Source organism: Chlorocebus sabaeus, chromosome 13 (genome assembly GCF_047675955.1).
Source record: "Chlorocebus sabaeus isolate Y175 chromosome 13, mChlSab1.0.hap1, whole genome shotgun sequence".
Classification (NCBI taxonomy): domain Eukaryota; kingdom Metazoa; phylum Chordata; class Mammalia; order Primates; family Cercopithecidae; genus Chlorocebus; species Chlorocebus sabaeus.
Window position 1 is genome coordinate 55945833 of NC_132916.1, and position 21010 is coordinate 55966842.

The following is a 21010-nucleotide window of genomic DNA, read 5'->3' on the forward strand; positions in this document are numbered from 1 at the left end:
TCTTTTGGATGAAAGCCTTTTTAACTGGGGTGAGATAATATTTTAATTTTGATTTGCATTTCACTGATGATCGGTGATGTTGAGCACCTTTTCCTAGGCTTGTCATTTGTATGCCTTCTTTTGAGAAATATCTATTCAAATTTTTTGCCCATTTTTTAATGGGGTGACTATTTTTTTCCTAGAGTTGTTTGAGCTCCTTATATACTCTGGTTATTAATCCCTTGTCAGATGGGTAGTTTATAAATATTTTCTCCCATTCTGTGGGTTATCTCTTCACTTTGTTGATTGTTTCCTTTGCTGTGCGGAAGCTGTTTAAGTTGATCTGATCCCATTTGTCTATTTTTGCTTTGGTGCCTGTGCTTGTGGGGTATATTACTCAGGAAATTTTTGACCAGACTAACATCCTGGAGATTTTCCCCAGTGTTTTCTTGTAGTAGTTTCATAGTTTTGAGGTCTTATATTTAAGTCTCCTTAATGATTTTTAAGACTCCTTTTCACTAGGGCTGTTGGCCCTTTGTTGCTCAAAGTGTTTCAAACATATTTTTTCCTTTACTTTTTTATTTTTGCTTTACAGTATTTACAATTTTTTTCTCTTCTTTGGAGTTAGTGTCTTATATGTGGTAATGGTATCATGGATGTATGCATATGTCCAAGTTCATTAAAATGTATACATCAGGCCAGGTGCGGTGGCTCATGCCTGTAATCCCAGCACTTTGGTAGGCCGATGCGGGCAGATCACAAGGTCAGGAGTTTGAGGCCAGCCTGACCAACATGGTGAAACCGCATCTCTGCTAAAAATACAAAATATTAGCCGGGCATGGTAGTACGCGCCTGCAATCCCAGCTACTCAGGAGGCAGAGGCAGGAGAATCACTTGAACCTGGGAGGCAAACATCACAGAAATAATTTACTTTAGTCAAGAATCATCAATGGATGCTAAGCTCAGTGGATCAAAGTGTGATGAGAAACAGGATAATGATATGATATTAAAGTAGTGCCCCCACAACATACTTATTTATTACAGAGGAAAAATAGCAAATTTACAGAGGAGAAACTTGAGAGGTACTACTTTAACCAAGTGATTAAAGTTAACACTCACAGTAATGGGACAGACCAACGTCAAGTCCCTCCTAATGTGATACACTGAGAAGTACACCACATTGCTTTTGTAGCATTCTTGAACAAATGCGAAACTTGAATTCAATTAAAGAAGACCTTGGATGAATTTAAGTTGAGAGACTCTTCAAAAGTCTGAATTTGATGTAAGACAAAGAAAAACTGAGGAACTGTACCAGGGGAAAGGAGACTAAAGATACATGGCAATTTTTGGGAAGCTGATCCTGAGTTAAGGGTACTGATCATATGTTATTTTCCTGGATCCCAAATAGCAAACTGCATGGAAGCAAGCACTAAGTAAAATGATTATTTAGTAAATACCTATTCGCTGATTGATTATTAAAGAATCTAGATGTGTAGAGTCTTCTGACTTCACCAGCTCACCTCTTCCTTAGTAGGAATATTTGTTCCAAACTACCCACAGAATATAGGTGTGCAGTTAGGTAAGCCAGAGGAGTTCTGTCCTTCATCAGATAATTTGTAGCACATAGGCTAAAAAAGAACTGAATAGCTTTGAAGGTGCTAGACTCCGCCAAGTGAAGATGTTTCATGATCTCAGCCATTACTCCAGTGTATTTGTTCTTGACCCTAAAGAACTAGAGAACAAGGCCTCCTTGCAGACGTGTCATACCTTCAGAGAGTCTATATGGAGGATGGGTATCTCGTTTACTTCTCCTTTTGGGAAATGTCACTGGGAAGGTCATAAATTAAACTTCCCGCTGTATTTTGTCTATTTTCAAAAATACACCTGTAGACTTTCAGCTTCTGAGAATGGGAAGCTCACATAAAAATAGCCAGGATTCCAGAGTCCCTGAGCCTACCCTGGCTCAGAAGGCTACCCAACAGAAAAAAGAAAAGAAAAGAAAAGAAAAAAAAATAGCCAGGATTTTTGTAAAAAAAAAAATGATAAATAATATAAATCTACACATCCATAGAGCCTAGAAAATCCCAGAGGGATACATGAAATCCAAAAAGGATGTATAAAAATATATACCAAGGTACAACACACCAAGGCTACAGAATGTCAAGGTAAGAGAGAGAAATCTGAAAACCATCTAGACAAAACCACTGTCCTCCAGAAATGCTTCAATGGCAGTTTAGATGAATTAGTTTCCAGAGCATGAGCCAAGCTATTTTATTTTGCAAAAATACTACTATCTCTTAAATTAATACAGTTTTGGTTTTCTTTAATTATTACAAGAAACTGATATCAAGTGCTAATTTACAGATGTAGTAAAACACTTCAGCAAACAATAAAATTTAGTTTTAGTTTTAGTTTTATTTTCCAGAGAAGTTAGATTTTGAGGGCATCCATCACTTAATAGACCAAATCAAGAGAAAGAAGGCATGGAAAAATAAAATGTAAACTTTGATTGACTATCTGCTTTTATGAGAAGACATGTTAGATTTTCTCCAGGTTATCTTTTCTATTTTTCAGAGTGTGTAGTTCATTACTCATTGGTTTTAGTTTCTGAAAGATTCTGAAAATCCCTTTAATCTCTTAAAACCTAAAGGTCGACTCTTGTTTACAAGAATGAAGAAATCCTGCAGGTTTAGGTGACATGAGCATGTGGGAATAACATTAGAAGTATCCAGTGTTATCCAGGAAACATGGAGGATCCAAGAAATGTGGATTTCATTCTCAGTTCTAGACTCAAGTAGCTATCAAACTTGGAGAAGCTGCTCTACCTCAGGGGCCACAGTTATTTCATATCCTATAATTCTATGCCCCAGGCCACAGTGACCTTAGAATAAATCTAGATCTCAAAAATGGACATGCACAGTAGTTCCCTGGCTCCAATCCTCACCCACTAGTGCAGAATGTTAAATCTTTGAATTATTCCTAGGAATACCAAGAGGCAATCCACATGTGCTCATGAATCTACTGATTTTAGTTCCCTTTTATTTACACCTTCTGTCTTCTTCCCTATTTTTAGACTCTCTTTAGGGTTCTGTAGCTGAAGACTCCAAAACAAAATTTGAAAATCTTCCCCTTGACTTCAATGCTATAGTTCAGGGACTGGTTTGGACATTGGGTGACATCTTTGGACACCTCAGGGCACCAAAGTGGCTGTTGCTCCCTCTTTGGATTCCTGTCTACCATCTGGTCCCAAAGCAGTGCTGCCTTGAGCTCCCTATGCTTATAGAGAGAACAGTTGCACTGCTCTTTAGCAGTTTGTTTCCTATAACCTCCACATTCATAAGACAGCCGCTTCAAGTCTGGTAGGGTAAAGAGAAAAGAAAGGAAGGAAAGGAAAGAGAAAGCCTCTATTAACATATAGTTGTGAAACAACCTGAGCCAGCCACTTCTTCTTATGAACCTTCTTTTTATGGCGACCCACTCTGCTTAGGCTACTAATATGCCTTAAGGGGTTAAGAAAATTCCACTCAAAGAAATGACTGTGTAACTTACCCAGAGATCATCCAGTTTGAACATTTCCATAAAATCATACTGTGTAGTGTTCCATGACCAGGTCCAACTTTACTGTATTGGATATAAGGAGTCTAGGCAATGCACCAAATAAAATGATTCCCTGAAGTCTCCCCATTCAAGATTTAGTCCTTCAAATTTTGTGTATATTCCAGTCTTTGGTAAAAGTGCTAAGAATCCTGGGCCTCATCTGGAAATAATTCTTATCTGTTAGCTGGCTGTTGAAAAGACAACGCAGAAATGGGCTGTAGTTTGGAGCATCAGAAAGAAAAACAAGTAGAGGGCAAGAGTGTGTCATTTTTTTTTTTCTTATCCCTCTCATTATGCAACCTTTTTTTTTTTTTCTGAGACGCAGTTTTTCTTTGTCACCCAGGCTGGGATGGAGTGCAATGGTGCGATCTCAGCTCACTGCAACCTCTGTGTCCCGGGTTCAAGCGATTCTCCTGCCTCAGCTTCCTGAGTAACTGGGATTACAAGCATGTGCCATCACGCTTGCCTAATTTTTTATCTTTTTGGTAGAGACAGAGTTTCACTGTGTTGGCCAGGATGGTCTTGAACTCCTGACCTCGTGATCCACACAAATTTGATAACACTTGACTTTTCCAAGTCACTGACAAAAATGTTGAACAAGGCAACACTTTTGCAAACACTCTGTGACATTCCACTGGAAACCTTAACCCAGATTGGCATGGCTCCATTAATTAACCATCAGTCGAGGTACTGCCTTGGCCTCCAAAGTGCTGGCATTACAGGCACGAACCACCGCACCCGGCATCATTATGTAACTTTTTAATTCATACTTTCTTCATCATTTTGATAATAATAATTGGGGCTGCTAGGGGTTGAATTACATCCCTCCAAAAGATATGTTGATGTCCTAACCTTCAGTACCTCAGAATGTGGCTGTATTTGGAACCTGGGCCATTTCAGATATAACTAGTTAATATGAAGTCATACTGTGGGGGTGGGGGGCCTTAACCCAATATGACTGATGTCCCTTTAAGAATACAGCCATGTGGAAACACAGAAACACGGGGAGTGTGTCAAGTGAAGACACAGGATTGGAGTGAGGCATCTAATGAGCCAAGAAATACCAAAGACTGCCAGAAAACCTCCAGAAGCCAGGAAGAGGCAGGAAGGATTTCCCTGCAGGTCTCAGGTCTCAGAGGGAGCATGGCTCTGCCAACACCTGGATTTCAGACTTCTATCCGCTAAACTATGGACAAAAATTTCTTTCTTTTCTTTTTTTTTTTTTAAAGCACCCACTTTGTGGTACAAGTACTTTGTCACAGCAGCCATAGGAAACTAATACAAGGGCCTATGATGTGTCATATCTCATTCCAGTAGCTTTGGATCAAGGCCAAATAAGATGTGGTCTCATTCCCAGGAAAATGCCAGAGAGGATTTTTCTTTCAACATGTGGTTAAGAGATCTGCAATGTTAGAAGGGCTTTTGAAACTTCAATATACATAACCCTAAGATAAATGAAAGAATTGGAGCTGAAAAAAGTGGATCTTTGGTAGAGTGATATAGGTGAGACATACCCTATCTTCTTCCTTTAGAAGTCTTGAGATGACAGCTTTGGAGATTGAAAAAAAATAGCTTGTGTTAATAATAAAAAGGAAGCAGCAATCACTAGAAGTCAGCATGAGTTCACCAAGAACTGGACCTGTCAAGGCCAGCTCATCAGCTTTGACAGGGAAGTCGGATTGGCAGAAGACAAAGGCAGTAAAGTGTGGTGAGATTTTATTGAGACACCTGATAAATTTCCTTATGATGTCTTTTGAACAGGATGGAGTGGTTGAGTTGGAAATTAGTAATCAGTTGTACCTCGCCTGATGATTAATTAATGGAGCCATGCCAATCTGGGTTAAGGTTTCCAGTGGAATGTCACAGAGTGTTTGTAAAAGTGCTGCCTTGTTCAACATTTTTGTCAGTGACTTGGAAAAGTCAAGTGTTATCAAATTTGTGTCTGATGGTCCAGATGACTCCACCTGTATTTGGATATGTGCACTTTGTTCTGGATGCCATATTTAGGAAAGGCAGAGGGAAGCAAGATGTTCTGAAGAAAGTGAGCAAGTTGGTGACCTGAAGGAAAGTGGCAACTAGGTAACACAAGAAATTGGTGAGCTATTTGGGAATATTCAGCCTAAACAGTAGAAATCCAAGAAAGACATGACAGCCAAGAGATAATGCACTTTACTTGGATTAAAGAGTGGTGACCAACGGTTCAAATGACAGGAAGGCAATCTCAGCTTGGCATACGAAGAACTTTCAGGATGTGAATTTTTCAAAGAAAAAATTCTAGCAGTGAAATTTGAAAGTTAGCAAATCTCTGTGCATTGATTTATAAATTTAGTAAAAATTCTAGCAGCATATTTTTAAGGAATTAAGTTATTCCAACTATAGGAGAATACAGACCCATAAAAGATAAATCAGTTTTGAAAAAGAAGAGCAAAACGGTTACTCTTGCCTAAACAATGATAAGATGTACCACAAAGCCGTACTGATAACCTGATGGACCTGGTGCAGCCATAGGTAAATAAGTCAATGGAACAGAAGAAAGAGGTTAGTGACAGACAGCACTCCAGTCAATTGCAAAATGAATGACTGTTCAGTGGGTGTTGTTGAGGAAACGCATGTGTGGATGATACAGGAAAAATAGACTTGGAAAATGTACACAACATACAAAGATGGATTAAAGAACTAAGTGAGAAAGATAAGCTCTAGGTCAAATGGAAGAAAATGTGAAAGTACATACCTACAATCTGGGGGCTGGCAGGACTTTAGTAAGACTTCCAAAGCACAAAGCATTGGGGGAAATGATGCAAGTGTTTATTTTAAAATTGAGGATTTTGAGTGATAACATAAAAGGTTATCAGATTTCTGACAGGTTGGGAAAAGTTATTTGTGAAGTCAATGCCGTAAGAGGTTAATATCTAGGCCCTATGAGGAATATCACAAGTAAATATTTAGGATATACAAGCAAACCCACAAGAAAAAGGTAGGAACCTATTTGGAAAACAGTCCTATCAAAATGGACCCGTGAGACTTTATTTTCCTCATTTAGCCATTCAATAAATACTTATTGAGTGCCTATTGTATACCAACACTCTTCTAGGCCCTGGGGATACAGCAGACAAAATTCTCTGACCTCATGGAATTTAAACTCCAAAATGTTCTTTCCCACCAATAGGAAAAAGAAATTAGTTTCTACTAAGTGAATTTTCCCTTTAAATTACAATTACATAATTTTAAAGTCAGAAGGATCTTTAAGGTGCCTTTACTTTAAATTCATACTTTTGTATGGTGACAAATGGCAGCCCAGGGGCATAGAGGCTGACACCTCCCCAGCGTTTAGACTATAAGCTCAACTGTTAAGTGGATTCAGAATGCCAAAGGCTGAATCCGGCTTTTCTTCTACAACCTGTGTTGGCAACGTCTCTGAGCTTCAGTTTCTTCGTCAGTATAATGGCACCAATGATAAGACTTCACATAAAATTGGTATAAATGTTAAATAAGGTATTTTGAAACAGAACAGCATCTGACACATGGTAAAAACTCAGTGTTAGCTATTTTTATTTCTATACTTTGATTATGATATGATTCCACAATTATTTTCCTATATACCATATTTCAAAAATGGTAACCTCTCTGGGTTACCACTCAAGTAACTAATTTTTTAAAGTAATAATTTTAAAAAAGAAAGTTATATACTCTTTATGATAGTGTACCCTAAAGGTTTATGAAATGTGTCTCATGGATTAATCGTTTAACCTCATGTGTGAAATCTTAACTCAGGATATTAGGGCTGGAAGGGATGTGGTAGACAATCTTGCCAAGCCTGGCCCTTCTTCTACAAGGAGGTCTTCAGAGATCTGGAGGAGGAAAGTGCCTTGCCCTGAGTTCGCTGAGCCAGAACAATAGGACTTCCGTAGTTGTGAAACTTGTCAATTGTCTAAGTCTAGGTTAATGCCATCTGGCTGGCTTTTTAAAAAGAGTGTGAAGTAAGAACATGAATAATTGTCACTTAATTAGAGACCTAGACTCAGAGGAATTATAGTTACTCCATGTATGAAAAATTGCAAGACTGTTGACTCTGTCATTCTTCGGTTTAGTGGGTGGAGCCAGCTGTCCTCATTAGAATAAGGGTTGTTTATTCAACCCAAGTATAAATGGAAAAAAAAGATGTGCCCTCTGTCATTGAGGGTTGACTGACTGGAGAGCTCAAGTGCAGCAAAGAGAAGTGTCAGAGCATGAGTGCTAAGTCCAGAACCATTGGGATTATTGGAGCTCCTTTCTCAAAGGGACAGGTAAGGAAAAAAGTCTTTCTTTGAATTCCTGGAATTTAGTTGAAAATTTTGGACTTCGAAATTTGTAAGGTGTTATTGTCTAGTTAGTTCAGTTTTCTGATACAACCTATATTTTAAAGTCCTCTCACCATTTTCCAACATTGTATAATTATACTCACATACCCACTTACTCTTGTGGCTCCTGATCTCAGCTAGAGCTAAATTCATTTGAACCTACAGAATGTTTTCTCATATTTTTTAGGAGAAAATATTTTTCTTTGAATTGAAATGGACTATTTCTGCATTGTAGCTACTCATTTAGGTTTAGTTGCTCTTGTTTTTGATGTTACTGTGTGTATGTATAGGAAGAGAGAATTTTAAGAAATACATTTGTTTAGTTACGTAATTAATGCCTAGAAAAATTTAATAGTTTGGCAGTAACCTTCAGACTTCTTATGATTTGGATAACCGAAATATTATTGCTTCATGCAACTTTGTGAATAATTCATGTTATGTTAGGGTTTTAATGATTCTATGAAATTGTTCATTCATGGTCTAGGTAGAATCCTTTATGTGCCTCACATGGAAGGGGAAAAAAGAACAAAAAAAGAAAGAAAATCCTACTGCAGTTTGGCAACTCTAAAAGGATTTTAATGGATTTATGAAACTCCCAGACTTCCTTAGAGCCACCAGCTGTGAATCCACACATGCCAGCAACATCTGAACACACTTTTTTTTCTGCCTGGGCACACTTATTCTAGTAAAGAGAGTGTGATGACAGAACACCATAGACTTCAACACACATCTGTGCTTAAAAAGGATAAAAAACAAAGAACAAAATCAAACAAGACAATGTGTGAGTTGAAACTGCTAAGGTTGATTTTCTCCAGGTTTCTCAGAATCTGGGCAGCGTTTTGCTTCCTTTTAATTTGGAACCCTTGCTGTGTACTCTGACTTTTTACTGCAAAACAAATTGAGAGAGGCCAGAGGTTAGAGGCCCAAACAGCATTTGAACTGTCAGTAAATACTACTTTGCTTCTCCTGGAAATCCTCCAAAAGTCTCTCCCAAACACAGGGACATTTTGCTGACACAGAAGTGCTCCTTTTAAAATCCACACTGTTCTCACCTACTCTTGAACAGGTTATAATAAATATATAATTTTAAAAATTGACAAAAGGGAAGCAAGTCTCCTCCTTCTACCACCCTTCTCCCGTTAAAACATGGTCATGAGAATGGAGTTCATTGTCTCATGATTGTAAGGACTAAGAAAGAGAGATTTTTTTAATACTAAGTCACAGAGTAGAGAGGATAAAATAGCCAAGATGTAAGTATTTGTCCTCACCTAAAGGAGTTACAGGTTTGACAGGTAGGCAAAAGGAAATGATTAGAGAGCAGATGACTAAAATGTGGAGTCTGAGAAAGGGCTTCATCCCTGTCTCACCTTGTTGAAAGGCTTGCAAGGCAGTGAACAAACAATAAAGTAGGTATTATTTTTACCTTACAGTTGGATTAAAAAAGGCTCAGAGAGGTTTGGTAATGTGCTCAACGTCACACAGGCTTGACTGCATAATTCCAGACAAGATAATCTGATTCCAATGCCTATGCCCTTGATTTGCACTGATGTCTCTTCAGACTATTCAACTCCAAAGGTGACTTTATACTTGTGGCCATTGAGGGATTGGGCCCAGCTTAGAAAGTCAGTGGAGCTGACAAAGCAATTTCCAAAGTGGGCAGATAGAGCAAGCAAGAGGAAAGCCCAATCATGAGAAGCCATTTGAATAAAACAAATAAAAATGAATGCTAGAAAATGTAATGGCTGTATTATAGCAAATATAGTGTCAACTAAGGGGTCTATGAGCTTTGTTCTAAAGTCTGAAAGGAAGAAGGGTAAAAAAGCCAATGAGTTTTATCAAACTGAGGATTGAGTATCACTATATGTCAGCTCTACACTACAAAATATAGGCCCCAAATGTAAAGCAAACTGGACTGAAATCTAACAATGAGGAAAAGACAAAAACAGTCACAAAACTAAAGGCAAAACATGAACCAAGCAGCACCCTATTGGGGTTGAAAGAAGGAGAAATTGTGTCTGCCTGACTGGGGAGAGGGAGGCGTGTCAAACAAAAAGGTAGTAAAGAAGCAAAATGTGTCAGGCAGAGGATAGGGTGGGTGCCTTGCTGCTAGGGACAGGAATTTAACAGAAAGGATTTGCCTGGCACCCAGGGCAAGTCTTCTGTTCCTTTGAACGGGGAAGAAATATTTGCTTGCTTTGATGCCACAGCCCCAATCTGAAAGATAGACACACGTGTCTTTTAACACACTGTCTCATCTGACAACATGTAATCATTTTCTGATCTAAAAGCTCGTCGAAAATTAAAATCAGAAAGATTCAGAAAAGAACTGTGCCTTTAGACCTCTAATTGTTCAGGGGGCTGAGGAAGACTTGCCCCTTGGAGGAAGAGCGTTAGCTTCCCTAATGTCAAAAGGGCAAGGGTAGAACTTCCCATCTGCTGTTTAAGCAGGCCAAAACTTGAAATTAGTGGGTTGGTCTTTGTTTGTAGTTTTCAGCTCCCAGGTGATGACTTTTTCCGTTGCCTGCTTTCTCCCCGAGAGCTCTAGCTTACTGCTGTGAGTACATGCACGTAGGCCTCTTTCATGTCACACTCTTTCGATACTTTTGCCCAATTGTTCCCTTGGTTTGCAGAGTTTCTCCATCACTCTGTCTTGTTTTCCTAACTACCTACTCATGTCGCAAGACTCAGCTTAAACAGTATTTATTTCTTGCAGCCTTTACTGACATATCCTGTCCCCAATAGTATGAAGGGCATCCTGTTTTTGTTACTACATTTTATGTCGTCATTGAAGCAGCTATGTATTGTAATTGGGGTTAAGTGCCCATATCTCCTATCAGCTTATGAGGGATTCAAAGTCAAAAGCTTTTTCATTATTGGATCTCATCTACCAGACTGCTTTTGCTCACTATGTTGATAACATGGGTTGACGGGAAGAGGGGACGGAGGTTTTGGAATCCAAAGACCTGAATATGAACACAGGCTCTGCCACTTATTAGCTGTGTGCCAGTCTGAAAACCATATAACCTTTGTGATTCTAGTTCTTTCTATTTGGCATAAGAGTCATTCAGTCTACCTTGCTGTGAAGATTAAAAGAGATGATGTAAATTCCTGGCTCTGTAGGAACTCAAAAAATGATAGTTACAGTTCAACTGATTAAATAATGAAAAGGGTTCGTGCTGTGAGCATCTGATGGTCATGATAATGTCTGAAGTACTTTATTTTTTAATTGCTCAGCCACGAGGAGGGGTGGAAGAAGGCCCTACAGTATTGAGAAAGGCTGGTCTGCTTGAGAAACTTGAAGAACAAGGTAATTTTTAAATTGAAAAATGATCAGCCTGATTTCCTCCCCACTCTGAAGGAAGGAGCAGGCCCCTGTCAACCTGGAGTGTGTCTGGAATATTTACACCAGAATTGTGGTACTGGCTTTAACCTGAGAAATACGCCCTACAAAAACAGCAGGGCATGGGGAGAATGCTCAGGAATTGCTGATGTACATCCTCACTCAGATATTTTGTCTTTCCAGCCAAACTACAGTATAAGAGAAATTGCATGTGCAGGAACGGGGGTTGGGGTGGATGGTAGGGGAGCCAGGGAAACAGCAAATGGAAAGCAAGGTGCAGCAGGAAGTATGCTACTAGCAACAGGACCCCATTTGTGAAATAAAATAAAATAAAACAGTAATAATGATAATAACAATAGTGCCTAGTGTTTGCGCAGTGTGTATATATATACATATGCATAAGCATGCAAATGTAAATTTACATATATTTTTAAAGTATGGGCTCAATAATCTGTTATCTTTACATATAAGATGCTGATAAAGTGTTGGTCAGGATGTGGAGCAACTAGAACCCTCATATATTTCTGATGGGAATGCAAATAATACAGCCACTTTGAAAGTAGGTGGGCAGTTTCTTAGGTAAACATATATTTACATTTTAACCTAGCAGTTCTACTTCTGGGTGCAGAGAAGTGCAACTACAAACATTCAAGTACAAGTTTTCACTTCTCTTGGGTAAGAGATTTGTACTTGAATGTTTGGGGGCAGCAACATTTATAATAAACAAAAAATGGAAACAGCAAAATGCCCATCAACTGGTAGATGGTTAAACAAAAAGTGCCACATCCATGCAATGAGATAGTACTCAACAATAAAAAGGAATGGACTGGCTGGGCTCGGTGGCTCAGGCCTGTAATCCTACCACTTTGGGAAGCCAAGGTGGGCGGACTGTCTGAGCTCAGGAGTTCGAGACCTGGGCAACACGGTGAAACTCCATCTCTACAAAAAATTAGCCAGGCGTGGTGGCATGCACCTGTAGTCCCTGTAGTCCCAGCTACTCAGGAGGCTGAGGCAAGAGAACTGCTTGAACCTGGGAGGCGGAGGTTGCAGTGAGCCAAGATTGCGCCACTGCACTCCAGCATGGGTGACGGAGCGAGACTCCATCTCCAGAAAAAAAATAAAAAGGAATGGACTGCAGACACAGGCAAGAACATGGTGCATCTGAAAAACAGCAGGCTAAGACACAAAAGACTACACATTGTATGATTCCATTGATACGACATTCTGGAAAGACAAAAGCATAGCAAAAGAAAGCAGATCAGCAGTTCTTGGGGTCGGGGGCAAGAATTACCTCTAAAGGGGCAGGATGGAATTCAAGGGAGAATGGAAATGTTTTAAATCTTGATTGTGGTGGTGGTTTCAAGACTAGATTTTTTCAAACTCATTGACCTGCACACTTAAAATCAGTGAGTTTTAGTGAACAAGAATTACACCTCGTAAATCTTAAAAAAAAAAAAAAAAAAAGACAAATACAGACACCCAGCTGAGAACAGAATGCTTGGGTAAATGGACTTGTCCCTTAACTGACAAGCATAATTTGGTCATGTGTTACAGCAGGTGAAATTTCTTGGAGGCATTACTAAATCAGATTCAGACACGCATGTAACAAATACCATATTTAATGGCCAGTTAGTTCAGAACACTGAACTGATTCCACATCACAGTTTTACATGAAACTCTCTACTTTTCAAGCCTAATTCAAGGCCTCTTAGGGAGCACACTCAGTCCTTAGGAATCTGGGGTTACCTGCAATTTTTCCTTACTAAAAAGAATAACTAAAAAGCTTTATTTCCTAAGCTTCCAAAGTGTTAGGTTCAGTGCTAAGCACATATTCACATATTCTTATTTATTTATGATAATACCACTATGAGGCAGGTTCAATGGATATTGTGTGTGTGTGTGTGTGTATCCAGATGAAAATATACCAGTGCTTTCTAAATTTTCTGAGAATACATATAATATATATATCGATATATATATTTAATTTTTATCAAAATCAAGCATGCTTATTATAGAAAGGTAAAAAGTACATAAGCAGAGAGAGACAGAGACAGAGACAGTGACATTGCCTATTAAGCCCAAGCCAGAAGACTATCACTGTTATATTTTGGTGTCTAGTCTAACTGGATGGATTCAAGAAGTGTTTACTGAGAGCCTGGTATACAGCTGCACCAGTGTGTGGTACTGGTAACATGTCAAGCAAAAGCAGACATGGGTCTACCTTCCTGGGATTTACAGACCTTTCAGGGTTTTCGTTTGCTTATACTTGTGAATACATGCCTATTTTATATAATTGGGATCATCCTACATAGACTGATTTGTAATCTACTTTTTAATTTAGTAACTAAAAACTTTTAATTTTAGAGTGTGATGTGAAGGATTATGGGGACCTGTCCTTTGCTGACATCCCTAATGACAGTCCCTTTCGAATTGTGAAGAATCCAAGGTCTGTGGGAAAAGCGACTGAACAGCTGGCTGGCAAGGTGGCAGAAGTCAAGAAGAGTGGAAGAATCAGCCTGGTGCTGGGTGGAGACCACAGGTCTTGTTGAATAACTGTGTCTATGGGAGTCTGGCACAAAGGAAATGTAACCAAGACCAGAAGAAGAGAGAAAATATAGAAATATAGATGGAAAAGCATTGACCTATATTTAATATCAAATTTTCTGCCTTTAAAAAATTTTATAGGTTACTAACTTTATTACAGAAACAGACTTAGCTCAATTTGAAGTCTTACAGTATCTGTATTTTGACCTAGTACAGCCGAAAATGTATGAAATATGAATGGATTTCATCTAAATATTCATCACAAGCTTACATTTCTAAATAAGTACGAGGCAATTCATAGCTTATTTGTTCTTAATTGCCGACAATATATACAACTCGTATAGGTCAACAATTTCAAAATATGTGTTTTTCATTATAAAATAATGATTATAACATTTTTGAAAGCATCAGACACACACACAAGAAAAAAAAAGTGATAATCATACTTCTCTAACAACCATTTCAACCAGAATTGAAAATCTGGCACATTTCTTTCCTGGCATCTTTTTTTTCCTTGTACATGATGACTTTGTTTAACAAGTGTGTGTGTGTGTGTGTGTGTGTGTGTGTGAGAAAGAGAGAGAGAGAGAGACAGATGTCTATGTTGTGTTCTAACTCTACAGAGCAAATTTCCTTGTTGCTTCATGGATGTGCATAAGCGTCATAAGCATCAGTTTTTTAGTTGCTGCATGATTTTTCATCAAGGGGTTACATCGGTATATATATACATATTGTCACATATTCAGGTTACATTGTAATTTTCACCATTACAAATAATGTGACAAAGACCATTTTTGTGCATGAGCCTTTTTAAATATTTACTCTCAAGGCCTAGGATAATTTTCCCGGAGAGGCCTGATTAGATCTAAAACCAGAAACACTTCTATGGCTCTTGAGCTCAGTGACTTCAGGACTCCTCGGCTTCCTCTTCTAAAGCCAAACTGTTACCAGGGCCTCTGTATTAAAACTGCAATTGGGAAACCGAGGCTCGTTTTCTTTTGTAAGTGGAGAAATTTGTAAATGGAAATCTGAAGAATGGCACATGGCAAAAGACAAGAAACCTGAAGGGAAAACAAACATTACATTGAATAATCCATACCTGAACATGAAGGCATGATTGCTTTCACTTCAAGAATCTAAAAGCTAATGATTCTCTGAGTGATACTTAAACATTCACAAATGGGAGAATACAGGCATTGTATAGTATTAGCTTGGTGCAAAAGTAATTGCAGTTTTCAAATGGCAAAACCACAATACTTTTGCACCAACTTAATATATCCTAACTTTTAACTTCTGTGCAAGATATCATTTATGTCTTCCATTCCAGCAAAATGTCTGGAGCTTGAAGTATTTGGGATGAACTTTGTTCCTGGTTGAGTGGGTAACTAGATGCATTGAATAGAATGAGTGAACACACACGCCATACACTGGCTGAGGAACTTCTGAGTAAGAACATGTAAGAACTTCTGAGTGATGCTCCCAAATTATAAAAGAGCTGGATTTTAAGAAAAATTGAAGGACTTTGTCATAGTTCACTTGAGAGAATTAAGTATTTCCCAAGAGAGATCAGTGTGCAGAAAATGATCCAAATTTAACTCTGAGAATTGAACAGTGTCTCATGCTAAGGAATTTCTTGTGTAGCTAGTGTTTTTATACTCATTTATTTTTTGGCTAAGCTCTAATCTGTGGTTTTCTTACAAGGTGGATTTTTTTAGTAATGCAATCGATGTAAATATAACTAGTTAGTAAGCACTAAGTGTAAGTGATGTTTTCTCTATTGTTACAACTGATTGGCATCTCCAATTTAGAACCTATCAGAAATATCAGACACTGTGACTTAAAGGAAAACCAAGCGGGAGGATTGAGTGAGTGAATAATATGATGTATGTAGTGACACTGCAAACCTGATGTTCACACAAAATTTTTCCCCCAAAAGTTTGGCAATTGGAAGCATCTCTGGCCATGCCAGCGTCCACCCTGATCTCGGAGTCATCTGGGTGGATGCTCACACTGATATCAACACTCCACTGACAACCACAAGTGGAAACTTGCATGGACAACCTGTATCTTTCCTCCTGAAGGAACTAAAAGGAAAGGTAAAAGACTGGTTGGTACTCTAGTGCAAAAGAATACTTTTTAGGAGACATTCAGGAGGTGGAAGGGAAATGAGAAACTCCATGTTATCTTATTCTTGGTGTAATCTCAAGTCATTTTCTCTGCAGCCAGTAAGCAAAGGGTTGGTTGATAAAAGGCAGTGAGGCTCTCTCTCTCTGCCTTGCAAACTGACTTAATATATATTTTCTCTGATGATTCTTAAACTATCCTTTTAGTAAGTGGGGCAGAGAGTAATCATTTATAAACAGGTCACTGGAGGTTCAGAGGTTAACCAACTTGCCCAAGATATATGCCAAGCCTATAGTGAAGCAAGGGCTAGCACCAGGTCTCCTCATTCCTTCCTCTTTCCACTACATGCCACACAGTCCTGCATTCTTACCGAGTAGTCTTTCTATATCATAGAGTCTTTTCAAAAAAGAAATTTGAAAATTTCAGATACAATGGTTTATGAACTAATGTATTTACTGGGAGAAGAACCTGTCTAAATCATAAGAGAAAGAACAATCTCCCTGCTCCCTAGAAACTTCTTTTCTAAAAGATGGAAAATAAAATGTCAGATTAAGATTTAATATTATAGCTTATAACTTTTGTTGATATGCCATAGTATATCAATAAAGTTTTTATTGATATAATTATAATATTTTATCCTTATGATGATATAAGAGGTTAAAACCTCCTTATGTTAAATGCTCAGAAATAATGTCTTTTGAAGTAATGACCAAGGGATGGGTTTATAAACTTGCAAAGTATCTACCTAGCACATGGGAAAAACTAAACGTGGCTCCAGGACAAAGCAGATATCATCATATTATGATGTGAATAACGAAAGGACAGGTCACGAATTTCCCTCAGCTGCTCTAGGCCATCCTCTGGATTAAGGACTTATTGAGAAAGGGAAGTAAAGAAGGAAGCTACCAAAGTAATGGGAGCACACTCATTTCTTTATAGAGGAGCCCTGGGAAAGAAGGGCCCAGCAGGAATGGGGCACAAAGTAGGTAAATGCCAAGTGGTTCAAGGCAAAGTCAAAGCAATCAAGGGGAGGCATACATCCCCTTCTTAATTGTGTATAATTTTTACACGATTTCTTCTATATTTATATTCTAAATATAAGATATTTGCAGTCCAATAAGTGTCTTTACCTTTGAATGTAGGATTTGTTCAAGAGAATCACACATAACCAAGAGAAAACATTGCAATTTTAGATTCCCGATGTGCCAGGATTCTCCTGGGTGACGCCCTGCATATCTGCCAAGGATATTGTGTATATTGGCTTGAGAGACGTGGACCCTGGGGAACAGTAAGCTTATTCCTTGATGTGATTTGCTTTTTGTCCCTTTGTGTGCTAGATGTGCTTTACTGACCAAATCTATGAGAGAAAATTAAACATCAAGACACATACACACACATACACCCACACACACATATTTATATACATGCACATACATATGTATCCAGGCAATTAAATCTCAATTGACTTGCTGTTAAAATACAAATAAAACTATATTGAGTTAGGTTCACAGAACCTAAATATTTTATATATTTTACTATATTGATATTTCCCTTAAAAGGAGACAGGCAGGCACAGTCAGCCTTATTAATTATCTTAATTTCTCTTTTATAGCTACATTTTGAAAACTCTAGGCATTAAATACTTTTCAATGACGGAAGTGGACAGACTGGGAATTGGCAAGGTGATGGAAGAAACACTCAGCTATCTACTAGGAAGGTAGGATTCTTTTGTGTGTGCACACGTGTGTGTAACATAAAAAGTTGGTACTGACATTAACCAATGTAAGTTATTAATAAAGTCTTTATGTGAAATAATGGGTTGCTACTTTTTATAAAGCAAGGCAACAGATATATTTATTGATGAAATGTGAAGCCATCAATCTTAAACTGAAATCCTTTCCCATTTTTTAAAAGAAAGAAAAGGCCAATTCATCTGAGTTTTGATGTTGATGGACTGGACCCATCTTTCACACCAGCTACTGGCACACCAGTCGTGGGAGGTCTGTCATACAGAGAAGGTCTCTACATCACGGAAGAAATATACAAAACAGGTAGTTAACAATCTGAGGGAATAGAGAAGCAAGTGTACACTTGACTAATATATATTCATACCTCCTTGACCTGAAAACAAGTCCCAGTTGACACTTACAGAATGTCCATCAATCACATGATGCAATAACTAAAGTGTTTTCCATTGGTTACTACCTTTTTCTGTTAGTGGATAATCTTTCAAGTCTGTCTGTACTAATTTCAAAATGTCAACTATTTTATAAATTACATTATTACAATTTGTTGTTGTAGGGCTACTCTCGGGATTAGATATAATGGAAGTGAACCCATCCCTGGGGAAGACACCAGAAGAAGTAACTCGAACAGTGAACACAGCAGTAGCAATAATCTTGGCTTGCTTTGGAGTTGCTCGGGAGGGTAATCACAAGCCTATTGACTACCTTAACCCACCTAAGTAAATGTGGGAAACATCCGATACAAATCTCATAGCTAATGGCATAATTAGAAATCTAATAATTTACTTAAGCATAGAGTTGTCTTCCTAAAGATTTGTTCTTTCAGAAAAATGTTTTTCCAATTAGTATAAAACTCTACAAATTCCCTCTTGGTGTAAAATTCAAGATGTGGAAATTCTAACTTTCTCAAAATTTAAAAGCTTGTATTTTCTAACTTGGCAAAAGACTTATCCTTAGAAAGAGAAGCATACATTGATTTCCAATTAAAAATTTGCTGGCATTAAAAATAAGCACATTTACATAAGACCCCATACATAGAGTGAGACTCCTGGAACCAGGAGACAAAGCTACCCCATCTGGAAAGGTACTATGTGTCCATGTCGTTCAAAAGATGTGATTTTTTTATAATAAACTCTTTAAAACAAGACTGTATTGTGTCTACATATTTCTAAATACATGCCACACACACACACAACCCTCACATTCACAATATGTCCTGCTTAAAAACTACAAAGATTGTATTGTGTCTACATATTTCTAGATACATGCAACAGATATACACACACACACCCCACATTCACAATATGTCCTGCTTAAAAATCCTAAGCAGGACGTATTTAAGAATTGTAGGCTCATGCCCATAATCCCACTGCTTTGGGAGGCCAAGATGGGAGGATCTCTTGAGGCCAGGAACTTGAGACCAGCCTGGGCAACACAGCAAGACCCTGTCTCTAAAAAATAAAATAAAATGAAATAATAAAACTATTAGCTGGGTGTGGTGGCACATGCCTGTAGTCCCAGTTACTCTGGAGGCTGAGGCAGGAGGATCACTTGATTTCAGGAGTTCAAAGCTGCAATGAGCTATGATTGTGCCACTGTATTCCAGCTTTGGTAACAGGTGAGACACTGTCTCTTAAAAACAAAAAAATTTAAAAAACAAAACATTTTAAAAGTCACAGTGAAATCATCATCCCCAAAACACTGTGAGGCCTTGAAGCTATTTAAACTCCCTGGCTATGGTTTCTTCAACTGTAAAATGGGTAATAATAGGTTTGGGCAATCTCCAAGTTCATTGGGCTAGATGTCCACATTTTACTTTTTCTAAACCTCATACATGATTCTGGTTAGTATTTTCAAAGCATGGTTGCTATTCAAGTAGCCTTTTGGGAGATGGAAGATATTCCTGGGTGGGTGTGGTGGCTCGCACCTGTAATCCCAGCACTTTGAGAGGACAAGGAGCTTGAGTCCAGGAGTTTGTGACCAGTCTGGCAACATGGTGAAACCCCATTTCTACAAAAAATACACACACACACACACACTAGCTGGGCATGGTGGTGAACATCTGTAGTCCCAGCTACTCAGGAGGCTAAGGTGGAAGAACTGCTTGAGCCCAGGAGACGGAAGTTGCAGTGAGCTCAGATTACGCCAATGCACTCCAGCCTGGGCAAGAGAATGAGACCCTGAAAAAAAAAAAAAAAAAGATATTCCCCAAAATCGATTCAGGACCCACATAAATCAAATTGCTAGTTTGTTTTTAATAATTACTAATTCAGCTGAGGATGTCATCTAAAATTACCTGTCGCTTCCAATGTTTCACCTTTCACTCACTACAATTACAGTTTAGCCATATCCTAAAAACTCATCTCGGCTCTGGAATGTAGTAAGGAAAATGGAAAAAACAAACCAGAGTAAACAGTAATCAAAACAAGGGAAGCAAAGTTTTTCTCCTCCCAGCAATTAATGTGAAAACCCCAGGGGGTTCTGTAAAAAAGGCAGGTCCATGAATGGATTTCTTCTGTGTTTTTGGTTTAACAGCTATATGATAAAGGGCCCCTACAATCTGATTTTTCAAATGTAACACAGAGTTTAAAAACTGTTACCTCTAACCACTAGGCCTTCGAAAGATACACATTTTATTGAATTACTTTAAATGGTAGCAATTATAATGGATCTCACAAGATACATTGTCTAATACAGTAACCACATGTGGTCATTTAAAGCTTAATAAAATTGAAAAATTCAGTTCCACATTTCAAATGCCTCACAGATAAATGTAGCTACTAACTAGTGTATTGAATAGCACAGGTAAAGAACATTTCCATCACTGCCGAAAGTCATACTGGACAGAGCCACTCTAAACTTACTATTAATTTTCAAAAAGAAAAACTTTTAGGATGTGATAAATACAAAGACATTTTTCCCCCTCTGCTGTATTCTAAACCCAAATAAAGTTTTTGTCTTCCATTAGTCTCTGATTAAAAACGTACTTAAAAGCCTATCCAGGGAAATTACATTCCCATGTTTTCAAGCTAGAGAGGGAAAACTGAATTTTTAATAAATTAATTAGAATGTTCATGTCCTTGAGAAAGTGATTATATTGATTTTCATTTCCTCTGTTTGTATAATACTAGAGTCATAATTTTATTCTCATTCTAGGATCAAAAAGCAACAAATTCCTCAAGGCAGCAAGAATATACTGACACTATGTTAAGATTAATACTTGAAATAATTTCTAGCATTTTTTCTGGGTAATTTTAAGAATGAGTCTAAAGGGGCCGGGCGTGATGGCTCACGCGCAATCCCAGCACCTTAGGAGGCCGAGACGGGCAGATCACGAGGTCTGA

At 38.2% G+C, this 21010-nt stretch overlaps 1 protein-coding gene across 1 annotated transcript; it reads left to right on the plus strand.

Annotated features, from left to right (window-relative positions):
• The first annotated feature begins 7692 nt into the window (after window positions 1-7692).
• On the plus strand, window positions 7693-19456 carry ARG1 (arginase 1). Its single transcript, XM_038000887.2, is given in 9 exon segments — window positions 7693-7859; window positions 11148-11220; window positions 13595-13606; window positions 13609-13792; window positions 15734-15893; window positions 17115-17209; window positions 17534-17638; window positions 17836-17972; window positions 18223-19456. Coding segments are annotated over 9 exon segments (990 nt in total). The 5' UTR covers window positions 7693-7802; the 3' UTR covers window positions 18390-19456.
• The last annotated feature ends 1554 nt before the right edge of the window (window positions 19457-21010 follow it).